At 41.9% G+C, this 22,629-nt stretch overlaps 1 protein-coding gene across 2 annotated transcripts in view; it reads right to left on the bottom strand.

The window, feature by feature from the left end:
- B4GALNT4 (beta-1,4-N-acetyl-galactosaminyltransferase 4) overlaps positions 1-22,629 on the bottom strand; it is a 256,577-nt gene that overhangs the window by 18,963 nt on the left and 214,985 nt on the right. For both annotated transcript variants that reach the window (XM_042445219.1, XM_042445220.1), the window contains 4 exons: positions 7,797-7,940; positions 4,739-4,848; positions 3,819-3,919; positions 1,933-2,015 (listed from right to left, as the gene is read on the bottom strand). In XM_042445219.1, the coding sequence (XP_042301153.1) occupies positions 1,933-2,015; positions 3,819-3,919; positions 4,739-4,848; positions 7,797-7,940 (438 nt within the window). The remainder of the gene's footprint in view (positions 1-1,932; positions 2,016-3,818; positions 3,920-4,738; positions 4,849-7,796; positions 7,941-22,629) is intronic.

Here is a 22,629-nt window from a genome sequence, read left to right as displayed (position 1 = left end):
CTTATACATGAGTAGATACAGTAACTAATTTTAAAATGCCCTATGTGAGTGTCTTGGGGACAGAACTAGGATATGGGGTGGCCCAGCTATGCCCTAGATCCGTGATGGCGAACCTATGGCACACGTGCTATGGATGGCACACAACGCCATTTCGCCAGGCATGGAGTGAGGGAGAAGGCGGAACGGGCATGTGCATGCCCATTCCGTTTCCCCCCTACCCGCTGTCTCTCTGAGACAGCGGGAAGCCAGAAAATGGTGCCTGGGAGAAGGAGACAGGCGTGCGCGTCTGGCTCCTCCTCCCAGCCCTCTTCCCTCCCGGCTTCCCATCCCTCCGTGTGAAAGGGCATGCATCCCAGCCCCTCTCCCCTCGGCCTCCCTTCGCTCCATGCCAAAGTGAAGGGGGCTGCGACATGTCCCCAGTCCCTCTCCCCTCAGCCTCCCTTCGCTCTGCGCCAAGGAAGAAAGGGTGGGCGGCCTCCTCCTCCTGCCCATGGGGCTTTGCCAGGCCGGAGGTGTCCTTTGGAGGATACCTCCGGCCTGGGGAAGACCCGAGGACAGGAGCAGGGGCAGCTGGCTTCCTCCTCCTCCTGCTGGCGGGGCTTCGCCAGGCTGGAGGTGTCCTTCGGAGGACACCTCCGGCCTGGGGAAGCCCCAAGGACAGGAGCAGGGCCCTTTGCTCCTGCCCCCCACAGGCCCTTACTGGTCCCCAGCTGTCTCTGAAAGACAGCTGGAGGCCAAGGGAAGGACAGGAGGAGCAGGTGCGCGCCTGTCACCCCTCCTCCAATTTCCCCTGACTTCCAGCTGTCTCTCAGAGACAGCTGGAGGCCGGCATAGGGCGCGAGGGAAATCCCCGCCCTTGGAGGGTGGAAGCCCTGCCCTTGGAGGGTGGAAGCCCCGCTTCTGGCACGGGCCCCCGCCCCCGCAGGGTGGAAGCGCCACCCTTGGCATGGCCACCTCAAAAGGTTCGCCATCACTGCCCTAGATCTTCATAAATTTCAACTAGCGGAATATCTCCTTATACGAACTATCAAAGCCACATAAATTTACTGAGAAGAGTCATGGCTACAAGCCAAAAGAATGGTAAAGGACTAATAGCCTTGCTAATGCACACAAGATTTAGAATAGGAAAGGTATCGATTCCATTTTGAGGTAATGACAAGGTAGTTCTCAGGATCAAAAAGTTTTTAAAAATGGCTCTTGCACTGCAGAAGCATTTGGGTCAGCATTTGTAAACCTAGGGCTATTGCTGAAGGTAGGAACAGAGATCAATACATTACTGAAGATAGAAGAATTGCCTCAAACAATGGGTTGCAAGAACCACATACTCTTCTGCTCAGGCAAAGAATGATTGTAAACTTGGGGAGGGGCTGCATTCATATTTATTGGCACAGGCATACCCCCCCCCCCCTTTATTGCACTAGATATATTGAGAAACAGTTTCTCACAGGGTTTGGTTGGGGATAAAAGGGCCACTGAAAAGGAAGTTTCCAGGTACATGTATTCATAATTCAGAGTCTGGTGTTCTGAATATGCAAATACTGCTCAGTCATAGAAAATGGCAGGTACTTTTGTTAATCTGAATTGCCACTGCCAAAAGGTAGAACAGGCAGGATGACACTGGACAGAAATGATTCAGAGGCAGCAGTTTCTTTGGGTGTTCAGCAAACTGTGTTTGGTGTGTGTGTTTTTTCTCTCCCCACCCCCGCCATATCTTTTCTAATTTCCTGCAGTTACTCCCTGCCTCACTTACAATATGTTGCAGGACCCTACAATAGCGACATAACTACTCAGGGTTGGGAATACAAGCCCTGAAAAAAAAAGGTACAGCAGAGTACCTATCAAGACCACAGAGGATTAAAAGGCTGCTCACAAAATGGAGCTATCTGAGTGGTTCCCAAGTAGAGGAATTCAGATCCTCTCAAAACCACTTACTCTCAGGATTCAGAAAAAGAAAGGCTCTCTGGTGTGGATCCTCCTCTTCTTCATCCATCTTCATGTATTTGTAAAAGCCAAACCTGGAGCAGCAAATGATGACATATCAGATACAAAACTAGTACACACATACAGAACTGGTTGTCTGTGGTCCTGAGCATCCAGGCTACTTTTCACAGAGCCACCTTTCAGAAGAGGTAGCCTGTAATAATAAAATGAGCAAAGCCCAGTGGCAACTTAAAGACTACTGAAAATCTGGCAGCACCAGCTTTTGCGTGCCAGAACCTGCTTTGTCAAATGCATGACGTGGTTTCCTATGTACTCACATGCAGAGATATTTCTGGATTGAGAATATTGCTGAAAATGGATCTTTTGAGTCCCTTGGGAGCAGAAGCCACAAATTTTGCCTCAGCCATATTTGGCTCTGGATGTGTGTGAATGAAATATGTGACATTAGAATGAGGAGTAGGCAAAAGAAAAGAGACAGTTACTTAGCCCTGAAACAGTGCTATATGCCAGTGCTCTGAATTGCCACCAAGCTGAAACTTCCACTGGGCTTTATCTTCTAAAGAGCATTAGGATGGAGGGTAGCTGTGCAAACATGACTAGGAAAAGAATGAATGTCTGAAAACTCCTGTTTAATCTAATCTAAAATATCCCTGTGGGATCTAATCCTTCTATTCTGGGGTGGTTCCTCAGCAGAGTCTGCAAAGTGGGCTTTGGTATTCCATCTCCAAATAACAAGGCCCATGTGATGGCAGATCAGCTTTGCAATCAGCTTGTCTAATTTTATAATTAGCGGGGGTTGTTGTTAGTTGCCTTCGAGTCGACCTCAACTCATAGCGACCCTGTGGATTAGACATCTCCATGACTCCTTCTCTTCTACTGTTCTGCTTAAGTTTTGCAGACTCATGCCTGTGACCTCCCTAACTGAATCTAGCCATCTGGTGTGCCATCTTCCTCTCTTTCCCAGCATTATTATCTTTTCCAATGAGTCATGCCTTCTTATTATGCAGCCAAAGTATGACAGTATGACAAAGTATGACAGCCTCAAACTGATCATCTTTGCCTCCAGGGAAATTTCAGGCTTGATCTATTTTGCTGTCCACTGTTTGTCATTTTTGCTGTCCACTGTATCCTCAGCAGTCTTCTCCAGGCCTCAGGCCAAATATATGTTTGTGGCATTCATATTTTATATGTTAGGCATGCACTGAGTTTGCCAGGAGAGGACATTCTCTCTGATGTAAAGTCGAAGGCTTTCATGGCCGGCATCCATAGTTTTTTGTGGGTTTTTTGGGCTATGTGGCCATGTTCTAGCAGCATTTCTTTCTGAAGTTCTGGACCATGCCAACCACTACCATGTCAGGATGCTCAGGGAAGCCACTGAAATCCACAAACACCTGGACAATTTCAACCGGAAAGAAGAAACCCTTAAAGTGAACAAAATTTGGCTACCAGTCCTGAGGAATAGCAAAATAAAGACTCAGCAAATGCAAATGGAAACCATTCAGGGTCAGGGGCTTTCCCAGCAGATAATGATCACCAATTAGCAGACATTAATCCTGGTTTGCATTAGCCTCCCAGCCTGAGGCCAGCCATCAGCACAGAACAATACACATGCAAATCACTCCTGCATTCCCAGGCTCACACAGTATATATACACCCAATTTTTCCAGGCAAAGCATTCTCTGAAGATGCCAGCCACAGATGTTGGTGAAACGTCAGAAAGAAACTCTGCTAGAACCTGGCCACAAAGCCCCAAAAACCCACAAAAAACTATAGACATTCTCTCCATTTACCCTCAACATAGGGCACTGGATTGGTTTATTCTTAAATTTATGGGTCCCTTAATAACTGGGCAGATAGCCTTCCTCTTTGACACTTACTTTTCTAGGTAGAGTGGGGACTCTCTGTAGAAGCACTTGTTCTCTGTCTCCATGTGCGTAAGCCGAGTGAAGTCATTGGGGTAAACAAATGAGAGGTAGACCTGTGGGAGGGGCAACCTGGTGAGAAGAGTCACAGCAAGGATATGTATGTTCCCAGTTTCTACAGAGAGGGTGGAGGAGGTGGAGGGAGAGGAAGGGGATGAATTAAATTACACAGGAACAGGTGCTCCTGGGACAAATCCTAGGGTAAAAGATATTACATTGGGATAGGGGTTCAAGCTCTCTCAGAAAGCCAAGTGCAATATGAATTGCACCTACCTGTGCATATTTGGAAGCAAGCATCTATTCCAGCATGCTGGGCCTGTTAAAACCCATGAACCAAAGAGGGCTTAAACAGGTTTTCTTTTACTCTGGTGGCAGCCAGCAAAGTTCCTTATGTATCTTTTTTATTACCCCCACATTTTTCTTCCAATTTGAACCAACTCCTCCCTCGCATCTTTGCTCCAGTGCCTGTTAAAATACAGTCAGCCCTTCTTATACACGGATTTTTTTATACATAGAGTCAAGCATTCACAGTTTGAAAATGTTCAAAAAAAGTATAAATTTCAAATATCAAACCTTGATTTTCTTTTTTATAAGGGACATCATTTTGCTATGTCATTATATTTAATGGGACTTGAGCATACATGGATTTTGTTATTCACGGGGGATCTTGGAACCAAACCCCAGTGTATAACAAGGGTCCACTATACTTTGATTTCAGCTAACACCAAGGGTGACCACATCGTGATGACTTGGATTCTGTTTACAGAACACCCCTTTGCACTGGAGTTTAGATACACTGAATTATGATGGCAAGGAGAGTAGTGATACCTCTCAATGTACAGAGAAGGTGGATCTAGAGCCGATAGGACACTTACAAATTGCAGGCCCTGATAGCGGGCAATAGGGAAGTCCTTCACCACGTATGTGGGGCTGTAAGCACAGGGCACCAACACATTCTCCACATGGGATGGCTCGATCTGGGGAGCTGAAATAAAAGCAGTTCAGTAACAGGAAGCCGCAGGATCAAAACAAGGCACCATCCAGCCCACCTGGACCTGGACTCACTTCACTGATGCCTTGTCTACACAATCACTATCTTGACTTCTGCACCATGGATAAATGCCAGATTGCTTTCCTCTGATATCTATTAAAATGGATTTCTGTGAGCATGGAAAAGTACTGCACATTTATGTGAGTTCCTGCCTACAATCTGAAGTGGCAGACACAAATTTATCACCTCATCCAATGTTTGCAAGAAATAGGTTTAAGATATTCACACATGGAGAGGGTGGGGTGGGATAGAGAAGGCAATAGTCTGAATGCTGAGCATAGCTCTTTACTCTTCTCCATTAATAGGAAAATCAAAATAAATTATGTAAACCATTAAAATTGTGGAATAATTTTTTAAAATATAAAAAATATGCATGGTTACTCCTAATCACCAAACACTATTTGGTATTAGAATCCATCTTCTTGGTATCCAGTGTGGATTAGATTCATTGCAGAGAGTGCACACAGACCTGGAAGTAGTCTTGACTAAACTATGAGGTCTGTTCTGCCAATTTGGCTACTTTGACACTGTAGAAATAATTCAGGTTAACATCATTTTAACTCCATGGCTAAATGCTACAGAATTCTGGGAACTGTACTTTATTGTGGCACCAGAGTTCTCTGATAGAGAAGACTAAATGCCTCACAAAACTACAGTTCCCAGAATTCCATAACTGAGCCATGGCAGTTAAAGTGGTGCCAGTCTGGATTATTTCTGTAATGTGGATGCAGCTTTCATCTGCCTTTCATCCCAACTGTGGCTAAAAATTCCTGGAGATTTAGAACAATCTGTACCAAGAGGTCATCTACCAAGGCCAGATCTCTCTCTGATTCAGCTCTGCAGAGCAGCAATCTTATCTATTATTAAAAATGTCTCATGTTTGGCTGATTACACAAAGGTGGACATTCCACATACTGTATGGGTTTTAGATCTATAAATAATATTCTGTACTAAATCACACCCCATCTCCCCATGCCTTGTCTTTCTACTATATTTTAGAGCACAGGAAGGATACTAGGGTAATCATGAAAAAGGAGTGGTTCTTCCATCTCACCTCTTTATTTGCCAGTTAGTTGCTATCTCTTAGGAGTTCCCTACAGTCCACAAGCTTGGTCAGTTCAGCTTCCCAATTTGTGGACCATGGTACTCGCCTATCAAGCAAGCGTTACATCATCCTTTTTCCTGAGTAATCTTAAGCACTGGAATTGAGAATTTGAGAATGTTTGACACTGGGAAATAAACATGTGGCTTCGTAATATTTTAGGCTATTTGCAGATTGAGTATCCCTTATTCAAAAATCTGAAATACTCCAAAATTGTCCACATGGATGGCTGAGATAGTTAATCTTTTGCTTTTTGATGGTTCAATGTATGAATTCATAAAATTGTGTTTCATTCACAAAATTATTAAAAACATTATGTATAAAATTACCTTCAGTATAAGGTGCATATGAAACAAATGAATTTCATATTTAGGCTTGGGTCCCATCTCCAAGATATCTCATTATGTATATCCAAGTATTCCAAAATTTGAAAAAAATCTGAAATGCAAAACACTTCTGGTCCCAAGCATTTCAGATAAGGGATACTCAACCTGTATTTACACTGTCAGATCAGCAAAACACACACACACAGACACAAACTTGGGGAGGAATATAGACTTCTCAGAAAGAAGTATGATTCCTTTCTTAATTATACTGCAACACCATGTTCATCTTAGGAAACATCAGCAAAAACATCAGGGGGTTTGGCATGTGCACAGCTGGACTGGGCCTGAACAGCACAAAGAAAGGGGACAGCCTGTCCATGGAGCTGCTGCTGCTTTGCCAGCAGTTCTGTGGAAAGGCTGTGGCATGCCGTCACATCTGCTGAGGGTGGAACGTGTGCCTGTGTGATCAACGAGAGGAAACAGTAGAGGGACTCCCTGAGCTCATCTCATCCTTCCTGAGATGTCCAGGCATATGATTGGGGGGGTGGGGAGTGTCCTCTGCCTTTTCCTCTCATTGATCACATGGACACCTGTCTGACACTCAGCAGAAGTGACAATGCACTGCATTGAGGTTTCCATCCAGCTCCTGCTGGTAAAGAAGCTGTGGCAGCAGCTGTGGACAGGTGATAGGCCAATGAAACCAATGTGGGGTTGGCGCTGTTGGCCTATGTGGCTATCGCTGTGGCATCACATCAGGTTTGGTCCAGCGCATGCGGCCATCATCCAGGGCCAGTCTGGAGGATAATGTTCTGGACAAGCCCCAGATTTTCGGCTAGTGTAGACAAGCCCTGTGTTGCAGTTTCAAAGCTAAGAATGCTCATTTGCTCTTGCACACTGGACACATCCACACTGCAAAGTTAAAGCACAACATTCCACTTTAACTGCCCTGGAAATATCCCATGGAATCCTGGGATTTGAAGTTGAGAGAAAAGCATTTAGAATTCTGAGACAGAGAGGTCTGGTGCCTCCCTAAACTACAAACCCCAGGATTCCATAGGATATCACCATGGCAGTTAAAGTAGAATCATACCATTATAATTATGTAGTGTGAATGGGCTCACTGTCTGTCTTATATGGGAGAGAGTTTTGGGGAAGAGGAAGGACCATGAGAGAGGGAAAGCTCTGTTAGATCTGCCTCCCTGTGCCTGCTGTTCAGTATGGCACACGAGAGCAGGATTAGGAGAAGCAAAGAGAAGCCATGATGACCAAATTCCAGGGTTCTTATCCATTCTGCTACCACTTATCCCTACTAGAGAAGATATACAACTGCAACTAAGTGCCTGAAGGCTTCCTCTTCCTCCTCTTCTCACTCTTCCTCCTCCCTTCCAGCTCTTCTACTGCATTCCTCACCTTGCACTCCATTGATAAACAAAAGAAGATCCTCTCCTACTTACTAAGGAAGAAACTATCCCGAGGGTCAGGCTTCAGCATATCTGCTCCATGGTCATCCCTCCATTCACCCCAGAGGTAGCTGCTGGTATGGCTGGCAAGAGACTGAGGCACGTGGTCCACCTCATTCATTTTCAGGCTGGACTCATCTGAAGGGGAGGAGACAAAAAGAAAGGAATCGTGATTGGTTAGGAATAAATTTATATATAAGCAGCCTTGAACTGACATGGCCCAGGCAGCCCATTTGCCAATGCACTTCTTATCCAATCATAAGGTGTCCTGGACACCTCCATGGGCTGAACTGCATGAACCGTAAACCCTACGCCACACCAGATAAAAAGCCATTTTGTCCTCAAAATGTCTAGTGACAGTTTGCCCCATGATACTGAAGGTTCTATGGGATCTCGTACTAATCAGGAACCCAAGAAGTCTCCAGGTGTTGACAAGAGGAAGCTCAATAGATTCTCCACTGCCCAGGTTCCTTGTTAATCTTTCTCTGGCAGACATTTTTCTTATAAACAGCCAGAGAAATGTTGTAGTACCATCAGGGTTGCCACAGATACCCTTCAAACCTGGATTCCAGAACCAGTGCAGAATCTTTACCTAACTTTCCAGCTTTGCCTCTACAGCATCCTGCAGCCTCCATTCCCCAAGAGAATCCAGCTGCCAGCTGGAGCTCTTATACCACATGATCTTTATACCAAGAAACAAACAAAGCAGCTAACAGGCTTGGCAGCTCACAGATCTCCACCAGATGCTTCACATGCTGCCTCTCACTCAGGCTTTCATTCACTCCCTTCACCAGGGTTACTCTGAAAATATTTAATCCACTGAACAAACAGAAAACAAAGCAATGAATAATTTCTCCTGGGATGAAAGTGCTCAGAAAGGCAAAGCGCAACCCCCCCCCCCCCCAAAAAAAACCCCTGCCAGGAATAACATCATTGGTGTCTGGGAGGAACAAAATGCCGTATCAATTAAGGGATGGTTGCCTCTAATGTCATGTTTATTAGATGAAGCTGTCTGTTTACACAGATCAGTACTAGGTAAATGAAGTAAGTTAAGTAGAGACCATAAGAAATTAGAAGGACTGCTATCCATTGTTATCTGCTCATTTGGTTTTCCTAAAAATGAGAGAGGGGATACATTCACTGGAGATGGTAGAGCCAGAGCACAGAAACCACAGCTGGCCAAAGACTCCACGACTTCAATTATAATGAATGTCTGAGATACAGCGGTTGAGGGAAACCTCCCACTGAGTCCAACAATTACATGGATGGAGGCAGTTTTGTAATCATACAGCTTGCAGTTGTACTATGGGAAGGATGTGCCTAATTCTAACCTGTCAAAGTTATTCTGGAGAGACTAGGTTAAAACTAGTAAATCAAAAGGTATACAGCAACACCAGGGCACTAGTACAGACTAACTGATTGCTTAAATAAAGAGGAGCATCTTGCTAGGCATGGGTGGTAAATAAGGACAGAACACATGCTGTGCATTCAGAGAACCAGAATTTCCCTAAGAGGGATATTAAGATAATTAACAAGGAGTTTAGTTAATTTTTTAAATGCTGCTCTTAAGATGCATCAAGATTATTATTCTTGTGGTACTTCATTTTATTTTACCAGATTCACACACTGCCTCACAGGTGCAGGACTAATCTGTTGTGTTTCCTGGATTCATATGCTTCTCCCTGAAATGGAAAGTTCTTTTAAAACCCCTAATGAACACTGAATTTGTGCCACTATACCCAACTCTACGTAGCTTGCCTAAAATGGCAGAAAGCTCACACACAATCAGGTTATTAAGTGGTCATGTATAGTTTCTGCTAGCCTCCATTACTAGAAGCCACTAGAAGCAACACATCTGTGATGGCTGGGCAAAACAGCACAGATTCAATATTTTAAAAAGACTGTGACTTGGTGCACAAGGTAAGTTAACAGAAGAAAGTTAGTGGAAGGAAGGTTTTCACTACCTGCTCCTGTTGCACCTTTTAGAATCCTCTATGGCAGTACTACTCAAAGTAGGTGGTCCTTCAACAAGTGCTGATCATCAAGCCAGTGGCTACTAATTCCTAGCAAGTGTCTAGGAAATGAAGAAGCAAGTGTAGCCAGTGGATACACAGATGGTTCTGGTCCCTGCCCATTGGGGGGAAAATGCTATGGCATTAATCTTCTGGTGAGGTAAATTTCTCCAGCTGCAGTCCTGAGATTGGGTAGTCATGTGGTATCAGTCTCCTCATCTCCCCACTCATCCCTTTGCTATTCCCAAACAGGCTCACCCCCCTTTCTTTCCTTTTTTCTTTGTTTCACTAAATCACATTGCTATAGTTGCTAAATTGCTTTACAACTAATATATATCTATATCTTTATGGATATAGATAAATAATAAAAGGTATGTTGGGTAGGGGTATAGGGTAGGGAGGCAGGGCTAAGGGGCAGTCTGGATGAGAGCTGAGGGACTGCCAATGACTGAAACAGCCCCAGCTGTGCTACAGAAATGATGTGTGACACTGAAGGTTCCCAAATTGGTATGTATCCATTTACTTTTGATAACATGATTATGGTGAGCATGGGGCTCATGTGATAATGTCCTAAGGTCATTCAGCATCACCAAAGCTGGTCAAGGCATTGATCCAGTTTCTATGAGGCCACCTCCAGCACTCTAGCTTCTAGACCATGTTTGTTAAAAGAAGCAGATGAACGATTTTCCTGGAATAAAACCCTTGTCTTCTGTGGTTACACAAGGACAAGATAAAAAAAAGGAAAGAAGGGCTTAATCTTTGCACCTAGTGAGAGTTCTCCCATTCAGCGTTTACAGAATAGGGCAGAGTGGGGCATTTCAATGTGCCCCCCAGATAATAAAACCTGGTATTATTTATTTACAAAAAACGTATGAACTACCCTTCATCCATAAAGGGCTTCCAAGTAAGGAAGCAAACAAACAAATCTCTGAAATAGTTTTTTTGTGGGTTTTTCGTCAGAAAGAAACTCTGCTAGAACATGGCCACATAGCCCGAAAAACCCACAAAAAAACTATGGGTGCCGGCCATGAAAGCCTTTAACTTTAAATCTCTGAAGAATAATGAACATTTAAAATGCCTGTGTGAAAAAGAACATTTTGCTTTGATGCTGAAAAAAAAGGCTGGCACCAATCCCACTTGGGGAAGAAGACATTCCATAGGTGTTTACAAAGAAGATACCTGCCCTGGCTCATTGAAGTCAAAAGAGCACTTATGATGTTAGCCAGAGATTCAAAATGATGGGTCTCATTTGTTAATTTTTTTTAATTTAAAATTTTATTGTTAAAAACAAAGCTTTCTTAATCATACAACACACAACATACATCTTATAGTATCATTAGTTACAAAATGATTAGTTTACAATAACATAATAGTTTTCTCAGACTATAACACTTAATTTCTATAATTCAATTAGACTTCCATTTTTTGTTCTCTTTTCTTCTTTCCACTCCCTTCTCTTCTTTCCCCTCTCTCATCCTAATAACTTTTTCCTACTTCTTTCTGCCTCCTAACTCCTTGTTCACAACCCTTTACAGCTTTCCTTCCTTCCTTCCTTCCTCTTCTCTCTTCACATGCCTTCTAAATGACTTACTCATACCTTCATTCAGCTACTCCCCATTCTTTCTAACTTCCTTCTCAACTTCAGACAATTTATATAGTTATTCCTTGTGAATCTGTTATAGTCTTTCTTTTGTAACTTGCTTTCAAGTAGTCTACTTGTATCTACTATTTTGTTTTGCATTTAATTGCCTAGTAACTTTATTTTCTTTAATCTATCAATTTCTTAAATTATCTTACTTTTCATTTCATTTCTTTCTTTCTTTCTAAGACCATGCCACCATCTCCTAAGTCTTAATACTTTTGTAGTTTTCATGTCTGATCAATATATTCTTTTCTTCTCGTCTCCCCATCTCATTTGTACATATTCTAACACTGGTTTCCACTCTTATATTCCTCATTGGTTTCACTGCTAATTTCTGCGATAAAATATCCATTTCTAAAGCATCATAAATTTTTAATAACCAGTCTTCCTCCTCTGGGATTACATTAGATTTCCACTTTTGTGCATATGTAATTCGTGCTATAGTGGTCAAGTAGAAACAGATTTTTTTCATGTTCTTTCTTTATCTTTTTGTTAATTCTGATATAAACTGATCTGATTTATGTTTTTCAGATGTATTGGAACTTTAGAAACATGGGATTTTTGCATTTCTATTGTTCCACAGTGCAGTTCTCAGCTCAAAAATATCTTACTTAAAAACATTTTAAAATGCATGGTTTGTATGAAATATATTTAGAAAGGCAGATTTTTGAGAGGTAAATTTTCTAAAATGAATACTGGAATGAATTACATTTAAATATATGAATTAAATATTAATTCTGCTCTGCATAAAAACAAATCAACAAAAACCAGAAGATTAATATGGAAACAGGGTGTAATAGACATAAAAGTGAAGATATGCAAAAGTGAAGAGCAGAAAGGGTTTCTTGGATGAAACACATCAACAGAATGCTGGCAGTAGGTGGTTAGACTACTAGAAGCTACTAACAGTGGATATTGGAGAGATAACAGTCAATGGATGCACAACCCCAGGAGTCTGAGGATGGAACCTTCAAGCAGGTCCAACCAAAAATTAAAACTATTTCTTTGCTTGTTTCTGCAAATGTTTGCTCTTACTTGTTTAACACTGTCCCCCAAAACTACAGGCATTCCCTGCTTATTTGATAGCTTACAGACCAGAACACTATCATAAAATAAGAAATCATTGTTAGGTAGAACCCAGTCTTTTTTATAAGTATGAATACATTATAAGCACAAATACAAGAGATGCAGTGTGCACAATTTCTAAGAGATGCATCATGAACAACTTCTATACACAGACTGAATTAAAAAAATGACGCTGTGTCAATTGAGAGGAAAAACAGTGCAGAAACACATGGAAGGTTATGGAAACATGACAAAATAGATCAAAAGAGAGGACCACATGTCAAACGTATGGGTTCCTGTTATAAGTGAAAAGGGATGAAAGAGCGGATTGTTGAAAAGCAGACTGTCAAAAAGAGAGGGACGCTGTAATAACAAATTACCTGCAAGACACTTTAGCTTTGGTAGCACAATGCCAAATAAAATGAATTAAATAACAAGCTAGAACAACAGTTCTGAAAGCCTCTTGCTTCCCAGCCACAGCGAGAGGAAAGATGCTGTTGACACAATGAAAGCAGCCCCAGTTACTAATTCCCCAGGTTGAACACTGAAATTGAAGCTTTCAGTGACACTTAATATCTCTCTTTGGCTTTGAGCTTTTTCTCAAGGCAGCCTGGAGCAAACAGGACATGAATATAAAACATACTTATTTTGATTTTTCCTTTTGGGGCATTTGTCCTAGACGATTTCACACAGTCATTTAATGACTAAAAAAAAGGAACTCTGATGTTATAAAATAAGAGCAAAGCCTCTGTGCATGCATCACTGAAAAGACAACCATAAAGGTCACCTCACTCTTATTTATAAACTGTGCCTCATGGATTTTCTGGTCACATCTGTTTTGCTCACTGACAGAGCAGGTTTTCACCCATGTCAGCACCATAGAGCTGACACAGCTTCAGGAAAGCAAGAGACAGCTTTGCCATCCAGTCTCCCATGTCAACAACTTTCCTTGCTCAATTCTAATTCCAGTCTAATTGGAAGCAACTCCCCAAATGGCTGAAGTAGGAAACAGGGTCTGACTGGGTAGAAATTCAAGACACAGCTCTTAAGGTGGCATGTGAGCAAAATAACACACTTGTGTGTTATTTTGGGGTTAGGCAAAGGACCCAGCAAACGTTATTAACGAATAAGTTAAATTATTTTCCATCATGGATCTGAGATGGTACAATTTGACCCATTAGCTTATTACTAGAAAAATTTCAACTCTTTTATTAGATTTTAGAACAAATCACGACACTAGGAAAACATCCAGAAAGAAATGTTTTATTAGATACAGTATTTTTATAATTTCTCCCTTCAAGTGTTCACATATTTGCATTGGACTGTTTTATGTTCTGATAAACTGCTTCAAGAATTGTACAAATGAAAAGAAACATTGGCCTGTTACAGACTGTCAAAATAAAGCTGCTTGGGGTCTCTTTGGAGGTATGCTGTTTAAATGATGCATGCATCCTAAGGATCCGGAAGCTGCACCAAAACTGCACTTCAGTGCTTAGGAATGGAGTGTGGCTTTGGAGCGACCTCCGGACTCTTAGGACCCATGCATCATTTAAATAGCATACCTCCAAAGAGACCCCAAGCAGCTTTATTTTGGCAGTCTGTAACAGGCCATAGAAATATTTATTTGTGATAACTAGCATGATAAAATGCCAGCAAGATATAGGATAAAAGATATAGGAAAGAATACTATCATTATATTGTTGTGCTGTGCATATTAATTTTGATTTGGGGAGGATTTTGAATTTAATTTATTTCATTTTTAGACTATAAATACATGAATTAAGATTATGCTTTTATCTATTCTATGTATTATCATTGATTATCACTATGGTTCATGTTGGATGCATTTTTTTAAAGGAACATTTGATAGATTTAAATAAATTTTAAATGGGAAAAAAGGGAGGAGCCAAGCCTCATCTAAGAGTTGAAATTACCACTTCTGCATAAAACATCCGTGCATAGGCTAGTCACTCTAGCTGCAGGAGCCATTTACATTCAGGAATATTCTTTGCCTCCACCACACAAGACCAGTCTACAGTGGACCGCTCGGGTTATCAGCACAGGACCTCTATGAAAATCAAAAACCTGCAAATAAAACCCTCCACTACAGTTGGCCCTCCTTATCCACGGATTTTTTTATCCATGAATTCAAGTATCCACACTGGAGGACCTAGAGATTCCTAGAGAGAACATAATCAAATCCATGAATAATCAAATCTACCAAAGTCAAAGCCGCAAATGTGGAAGGCTGACTGCAGTTCTGGTTTAGCTACCTCCATCAAAAAAGTGTTCATTTCAGCTGCTTTCACAGATTCTTTCAAGCAACATGAAGTGAGGTGTCTCATGCACAAGCAAAAGTGGACTAGTTGTTCAGAACACACTCCCCAAACCATTTGAAACAATGCAATCCGTGATTTTGGTATCTTGTCAAAACAGTAGGAAAAATGAAATGTATTACATTTCCATGACTGGTGCTGCCACGGCTTTGCTGACTTCCAAAGACTTCCCTGTGAATGGCTTTTTCCTCTTAGTTAACTACACTCGTCCCTCCACATTTCAAGCTTTGACTTCTGAGGATTTGATTATTCAAGGATTTTAATATGTCCTCTCTAGAAATATCTAGGTCCTCTAGTGCAACTCTATGATCAACCTTAAATAAAAATTGCACTGAAAGACCTAGAGATTCCTAGAGAGAAGACTCCACTAGGCATTTGTATCTTCTCCAGCACAATTCTATGGTCAATGGATGACAGATGTTGACCAAAGAGTTGCACTGGAGGACCTAGAGATCCCTAGAGAGGTATTCTCTCAGGTAAAAACAGTGTTTTTGTTATTTGAGGGTTTTCCAGATTCACAGGGGTCCTGTGCCCCTAACGCCAGCGAATGTGGAGGGATGAGTATAGTAACATAATAGTATTGTTATATCCTTGACAACTGCCCATGGCTAGAGACAGCAATATACTGGGTTTTTTTTTCCTATTGAAAATGGGATTCCTGATATTGTGATGACTATGAATTGGTGTTTAGATTAGAATTTGGAAAGTTACTTTTTTGAACTACAACCCACATAATCAACTGGTCATGCTGGCTGAGAGATCAGATACTTCCATTGTTTTTTTTTTAAAAGGTAACTTTTCCAAGCTTTGATTTAGACTATCTTTGACTGAACCTTTGCAGCCATTGGGGTTCCTTGAGTAAGGAATTTAGAAAGCAACAGGATGTTATATAGGGTGGGTATCATGGTTTTAGTGTGGTTTTAATGTTTGTAATTTTATAATTGTTTTTAGATGATATTTTGTGAGCCATCTTGGGCCCCCTCTGGGGAGAAAGATAGGATAATAAATAAATATGTTGTTGTTGTTTTGCTAAATAAATAAATAGTATGCGATTACAGCAGAAGGTAAATATGTGAGACTGGGCAAGACACATGGAAGTATGGAAAAGCAGGAAAGGCTGGGTAGCTAGATGTGAGAGACTTGAATATGTAAGTGGGCAAGATTACAGGTGGATCACTGTCTTCAACAGAAAAGGTATTAGCCAGCCCTACAGTTCAATATTGACAATATTCTTGAAGTTGTGTAGCACCTATGTCTGTTCACTTTTCTTAATGTCATAACTCAATCACGTGACTAAACTCAATCACTGTCATAATGCCTTTGTGACTTCCAAATTTGTCGTTGTTGTTAACTGTCATCAAGTCATCTTTGACTTATAACAATCCTATGAATGAGAGACCTCCATGTCATCCTATCTTCTACAACCCAGCTCAGATTTTGCATACTTGGGACCATGGCTTTTTTTTGATAAAATCCATCTTTTGTGACTGCCTTACTACACATTATTGTCTTTTCTAGCAAGTCATGTCTTCTTATCATAAGTCTAAAGCAGTGGTACTCAAACCTTTTACGCTTGGGACCCCCATTTCTATCTCCATGTGGACATCACACCCCCTCGACATAGTATATGAATACAAACATTTTGTTTATTTAGTGTACATATTTTCATTTGCATTTTCATGTATATTCCTATTTTAACATTTTATAACAAAATAACTGTTCGAATTAGAACAGTAAAGTAAGCTCAATATTCAACTAAATGCATACGTAAATTTTATACATAAAATTTTCAGGGAAGAGGAAGAGGAGGGGGGATCAGAGCTTCCAACTCTTGTGCCACTCTTGCACTCCCCATGGGGGTCCCGCCCCACAGAACCACGTGTCTAAAGTATGACAGTCTCATTTTAGTTATCTTTGGCCTGTTACAGACTGTCAAAATAAAGCTGCTTCGGGTCTCTTTGGAGGTATGCTGTTTAAATGATGCATGCATCCTAAGAATCTGGAAGCTGCACCAAAGCTGCACTCCAGTGCTTAGGAATGGAGTGTGGCTTTGGCGCGACCTCTGGACTCTGCATCATTTAAATAGCGTACCTCCAAAGAGACCCGAAGCAGCTTTATTTTGGCAGTCTGTAACAGGCCTTTGACTCTAGAGTGAGTTCATACTCGATTTGCTCTAGGACTCATTCATCATTTTAGCAGTCCATGGTATCCGTAGAACACTTCTCCAGCACTACAGTCGCTGCTAAGCCTCGGAGGAGACATGTGGTCGTAGTGGGGGACTCCTTGCTGAGGGGTACAGAAGCAGTGATTTGTAGGCCTGACAAGATATCTCGAGAGGTGTGTTGTCTTCCAGGTGCAAAGATCCGTGATGTGACAGAGAGACTGACAAGACTGGTCAAGCCTACTGACAAATACCCCTTCCTTTTGGTCCACGTGGGAACTAATGATACTGCAAGACACAGCCTTCAGGACATCAAAAGGGATTACGAGGCGCTTGGTAGGAAGCTGAAAGGAATGGATGTACAGGTTGTCATCTCGTCTCTTCTGCCAGTTGAAGGGCATGGTCCAGGAAGGGAGAGGAAAATAGCAGATGTGAACAACTGGCTCCGCAGATGGTGCCGCCGAGAAGGATTTGGATTCTTCGATCATGGGCTGTGGTTCCATGAGGAGGGACTTCTTGCAACAGATGGGTTGCATCTCACGCCAGTTGGAAGAAATGTTTTTGCCAACAGTCTCAAGAACTTGATCAGGAGGGCTTTAAACTGAGTTCCGTGGGGAAGGGAGACAATATTAAGGAAGGCGAAAGGGATGGCGAAAATAGTCAAACTGACATAGAGGAAACAAGAAAAAAAGTGCAAGGACCCAACAGTGGGAGGCAAAAAAACTTGCACAGGCAGCAAGTAAAAGGGACCCATGGTCTGCGATGTCTCTACAGTAATGCACAGAGCATGGGAAATAAGCAAGATGAACTCGAACTCCTAGTACAACAAAGCAAATATGATATAATAGGCATCACTGAAACCTGGTGGGATGAGTCTCATGATTGGAATGTGGAAATAGAGGGGAATAACCTTTTTAAGAGAAATAGGCCAAACAGGAAAGGAGGAGGAATAGCACTATATGTCAGAGATATTTACACCAGTGAAGAGATCCAGGACATCAATCATGGAAGCCAGGTGGAGAGCATCTGGGTAAAAATTAAAGGGGAGGGAAACAACAAGGATGTTACGGTGGGAGTCTACTACAGACCCCCAAGTCAGACTGAGGAATTGGATGATATCTTTCTAGAACAGATGACCACACAGTCAGAAAGGAGAGATGTAGTAGTGATGGGTGACTTCAACTATCCTGATATTTGCTGGAAGTCAAACTCGGCAAAATCCTCAAGGTCTAGCAAATTCCTCACTTGCCTGGAAGACTATTTCATGGTCCAAAAGGTGGAAGAAGCAACAAGGGGGTCAGCTATTTTAGAACTGATCCTAACCAACAAGGATGACTTGGTTAATGGGGTGCAAGTGGTGGGATCCTTAGGTGGAAGTGACCATGTTCTCCTGGAGTTTGTAATACAGTGGAAAGGAGAAACCAGGCATAGTCAAACACACATTCTAGATTTTAGGAGAGCGGATTTCAGTAAACTTAGAGAAGTATTGAGGGCGATTCCATGGTCAGAAATACTAAAAGATAAAGGAGTTCAGGACGGATGGGAGTTTCTCAAAAGGGAGATACTGAAGGCACAATTTCAAACAGTTCCAGTGAAAAAGAAAAATGGGAGGTGTCTCAAGAAACCAGGATGGATGACTAAGCAACTTTCAACTGAGCTAAGTTTGAAACGGAAGATGTATAAGAAATGGAAAAAGGGGGAAATCACAAAAAAGGAATTCAAAGAAATAGCAAGCATGTGTAGGGGTAAAGTCAGAAAAGCTAAAGCGCAGAATGAACTCAGACTTGCTAGAGAGGTTAAAGACAACAAAAAGGGCTTTTTTGGATATGTCCGCAGCAAAAGTAAGAAGAAGGAAATGGTAGGGCCACTGCGTCGAGAGGATGGCAAAATGTTAACAGGGGACAGAGAAAAGGCAGAATTACTCAACACCTTCTTTGCCTCCGTCTTCTCAGAAAAGGAAAAGGGTGCTCAACCTGAGGATAATGGAGCAGAGGACAGAATAGGGGAATTTCAGCACAGAATAAGTAAAGAGATAGTAGAGGAACACCTTGTTAATCTAAATGAATTTAAGTCTCCAGGACCAGATGAACTCCATCCAAGGGTATTAAAAGAACTGGCAAATGTAATATCAGAGCCATTGGCAATAATCTTTGAAAACTCCTGGAGAACAGGAGAAGTCCCAGCAGACTGGCGGAGGGCAAACGTTGTCCCCATCTTCAAAAAGGGAAAAAATGAGGATCCCAACAATTATCGTCCAGTTAGTCTGACATCAATACCAGGAAAGATTCTGGAGCAGATAATTAAACAAAGAGTCTGTGAACATCTAGAAGGCAATTCCATAATCACAAAAAGTCAACATGGGTTTCAGAGAAACAAGTCATGCCAGACAAATCTAATCTCTTTCTTTGATAAAATTACCAGCTTGGTAGATGAAGGGAATGCTGTGGATATTGTATATCTTGATTTCAGTAAGGCCTTTGACAAGGTTTCCCATGACATTCTTGCAAAGAAGCTTGTAAAATGTGGACTAGACAAGGTAACTGTTACATGGAACTGTAATTGGTTGACTGGCCGAACTCAAAGGGTGCTCAACAATGGCACCTTTTCATCCTGGAGAGAAGTGACCAGTGGGGTCCCACAGGGCTCTGTCCTGGGCCCAGTGCTATTCAACATCTTTATCAATGACCTGGATGACAGAATTGGGAGCATACTTATCAAATTTGCAGATGATACCAAATTAGGGGGAATAGCTAATACCCCAGAGGACAGGATCAAGATTCAAAATGACCTGAATAGACTAGAAAGCTGGGCCAAAGCTAACAAAATGAAATTCAACACAGAGAAATGTAAGGTATTGCACTTAGGGCGGAAAAATAAAATGCACAGATATAGGATGGGTGACACCTGGCTGAATGAAACTACGTGTGAAAGGGATCTAGGAGTCCAAGTAGACCACAAGTTGAACATGAGTCAACAGTGTGATGCGGCAGCTAAAAAGGCCAATGCAATTTTAGGCTGCATCAATAAAAGTATAGTGTCTAGATCAAGAGAAGTAATAGTGCCACTGTATTCTGCTTTGCTCAGGCCCCACCTGGAATATTGTGTCCAGTTCTGGGCACCACAATTCAAAAAGGACATTGAGAAACTGGAGCGTGTCCAAAGGAGGGCGACAAAAATGGTGAAGGGTCTGGAAACCATGCCCTATGAGGAACGACTCAGGGAGCTGGGGATGTTTAGCCTGGAGAAAAGAAGGTTAAGAGGTGATATGATAGCCCTGTTTAAATATTTGAAGGGATGTTATGTTGAGGAGGGAGCAAGCTTGTTTTCTGCTGCTCCAGAGAACAGGACCCGGAACAATGGATGCAAGCTACAGGAAAAGAGATTCCACTTGAACATTAGGAGGAACTTCCTGACAGTAAGGGCTGTTCGACAATGGAATGCACTCCCTCGGAGGGTGATAGAGTCTCCTTCCTTGGAGGTCTTTAAACAGAGGCTGGATGGCCATCTGTCAGGGATGCTTTGATTTGGATTTCCTGCATGGCAAGGGGTTGGACTGGATGGCCTTAGTGGTCTCTTCCAACTCTACGATTCTATGATTCTACATTTCCAATGAGTTGATTTTCTTCCTATCAGTTTTTTTTCCACTGTCCTGCTTTCACAACACATAGAAATTGGTGATACAGGGGTGCTCTTGAAAACGTAATTAGAAATTCAATTAGTTCCAATCACTGTTGCTTGTCTTTTGACTGTAAAAAATGACTATGAACATCATACTTGTTCTTCAAGACACACAGAGGTAAACAATGTTTCCAGACCCAATTTTTGGTTCTAGTTTTGGACTACAAAACCCTCAATGGTCTAACTCTGGGGTGGGCAATGTGTAGAGGAATACTTTTACCCTGGAGCTCAGACACAACTGGTCATTTGGGTGCCTTTTTTAGGCTTAGTGCAGGCCTTGTTTCTAAAATTCGGTGACTCAGTAGGCTTAACAAAAACACATAAAAATGGCCTTAGAAGCACATGTAGCCTACAGGGTGCACTTTACTCACTCAGGTCTAACTCAGACTATTTTAAGGGCCATTTTCCTCAAATGATTCTTCCATGTCTAGTTTTGTAATCCGCTTGGTGAGGGAGGGGTGGGGTGGGGTGACTTTTCCTATGATTTAACCTTTCAGAGATGCAAATTCACATCTGTTAAGACCACGTTCTCAGTAGCTGCCCAACAATATTGAATGCCCTTCCTATGAAAATGTGCTCAACCTCATCAGCTGCTTTTTCAAAGCTAACAAAAACTCATTTGTTCTATTTAGCCTTCAGGGTTACTAGGTGCCAAACTGCTTCTTAACCAATTCTAATTTTAGTTTTAAGATTGCTGTCAGTTGTACTGTTATGTTTTTATATTTAAAGGTGCATTATAAATTACTTTTGAAAAATAAAAACATGAATCCTGTAATAAAACAAAACACTACATACATGATGTACAACAAAGATGTATGTTAGATTGCATGCATCGACTGCTTGCATCTACATGAAAACCACCTAAGTCTTTGTAGATTTACCTGCATTTGTGGACACATGTGAAGAGCGTCCTTTGATAATGAAGAATGATCATATGCAAGGATTGAACATGTTAATGATTATGGGCTAAATCCAATTGTATTGATTTAATAAGACCCATTCACTCAATTGATCTCCTCTGATGTTTATGAACAGTTAAATTTAGCCCTATGTGTTCAATAGCTAAAGAGATCCAGAGCTTGGAAAGGTTATTTCTTTTACAGTATAACTCCCAGAATCTCCTTGGCAACATGACCATGATGGCTAAAGGAAAGCTGGGAGTTATAGTCGAAAAAGAATTTTTTAAAAAGTTCTGAAGACAGAACTTGAAAAACTCCAAAAGACAGCAAAGCTTCTTTTAACTTCTTGCCATGCTTAATAACTATCCTTCAGCACAGGGAAGAACTACTGGCAGTGTGTGAATAACAAGAAAATCCCTCCTCATGGGGTGCAAGCTGCTGATCCTAGGGCAGAAGAGAAAACTCAAAGTAACTGATGTATCCAGAAGGAAATATACCCTCACAGCTCATCTGTTTTGCAGGCACTTCTGTCAATATCCCAAGTGACACTATCCCTCTTGTGCCAATTGAGCCTGTGTGCTTGTGTACTGGAGAGGCTGCCTCGCCCAACCCCTCTACCTTATCTACACCTTCCACAGGATACTTAATTATGGGCATCTTGTGTATTGAGCACCAGGCAGATATCTATTCATCAAGCACCTCCTGCTGCCAGGCCAGGTTATGAGGAAGGAAGCAGAAGATCTATGGATTTAATTAAAGTCTACACTATCCATTCCAGCTTACAAGACAGGTGTTCATAACTCAGCTTTAGGAGCATTAGCCGTCAGATCTTTGCCTGGGTGCTTTTGGGCTGGTCTCTTCCTTTTTGCTCTGGGACCAAGGAAGCTACACGCTGAAAGGGCAGCAGGAGCTCTTGGGAAAAGAATATGGCAGCTGCTTATACAGGGCTGCTTCAGTTCACTTTGGAGGTATGCTGTTTAAATGATACACGCATCTTAAGAGGCCAGAAGCTGCGCCAAAACTACGCTCCAGTC

Source organism: Sceloporus undulatus, chromosome 1 (genome assembly GCF_019175285.1).
Source record: "Sceloporus undulatus isolate JIND9_A2432 ecotype Alabama chromosome 1, SceUnd_v1.1, whole genome shotgun sequence".
Taxonomy (NCBI): domain Eukaryota; kingdom Metazoa; phylum Chordata; class Lepidosauria; order Squamata; family Phrynosomatidae; genus Sceloporus; species Sceloporus undulatus.
This window is presented reverse-complemented; position numbering and strand designations above follow the sequence as displayed.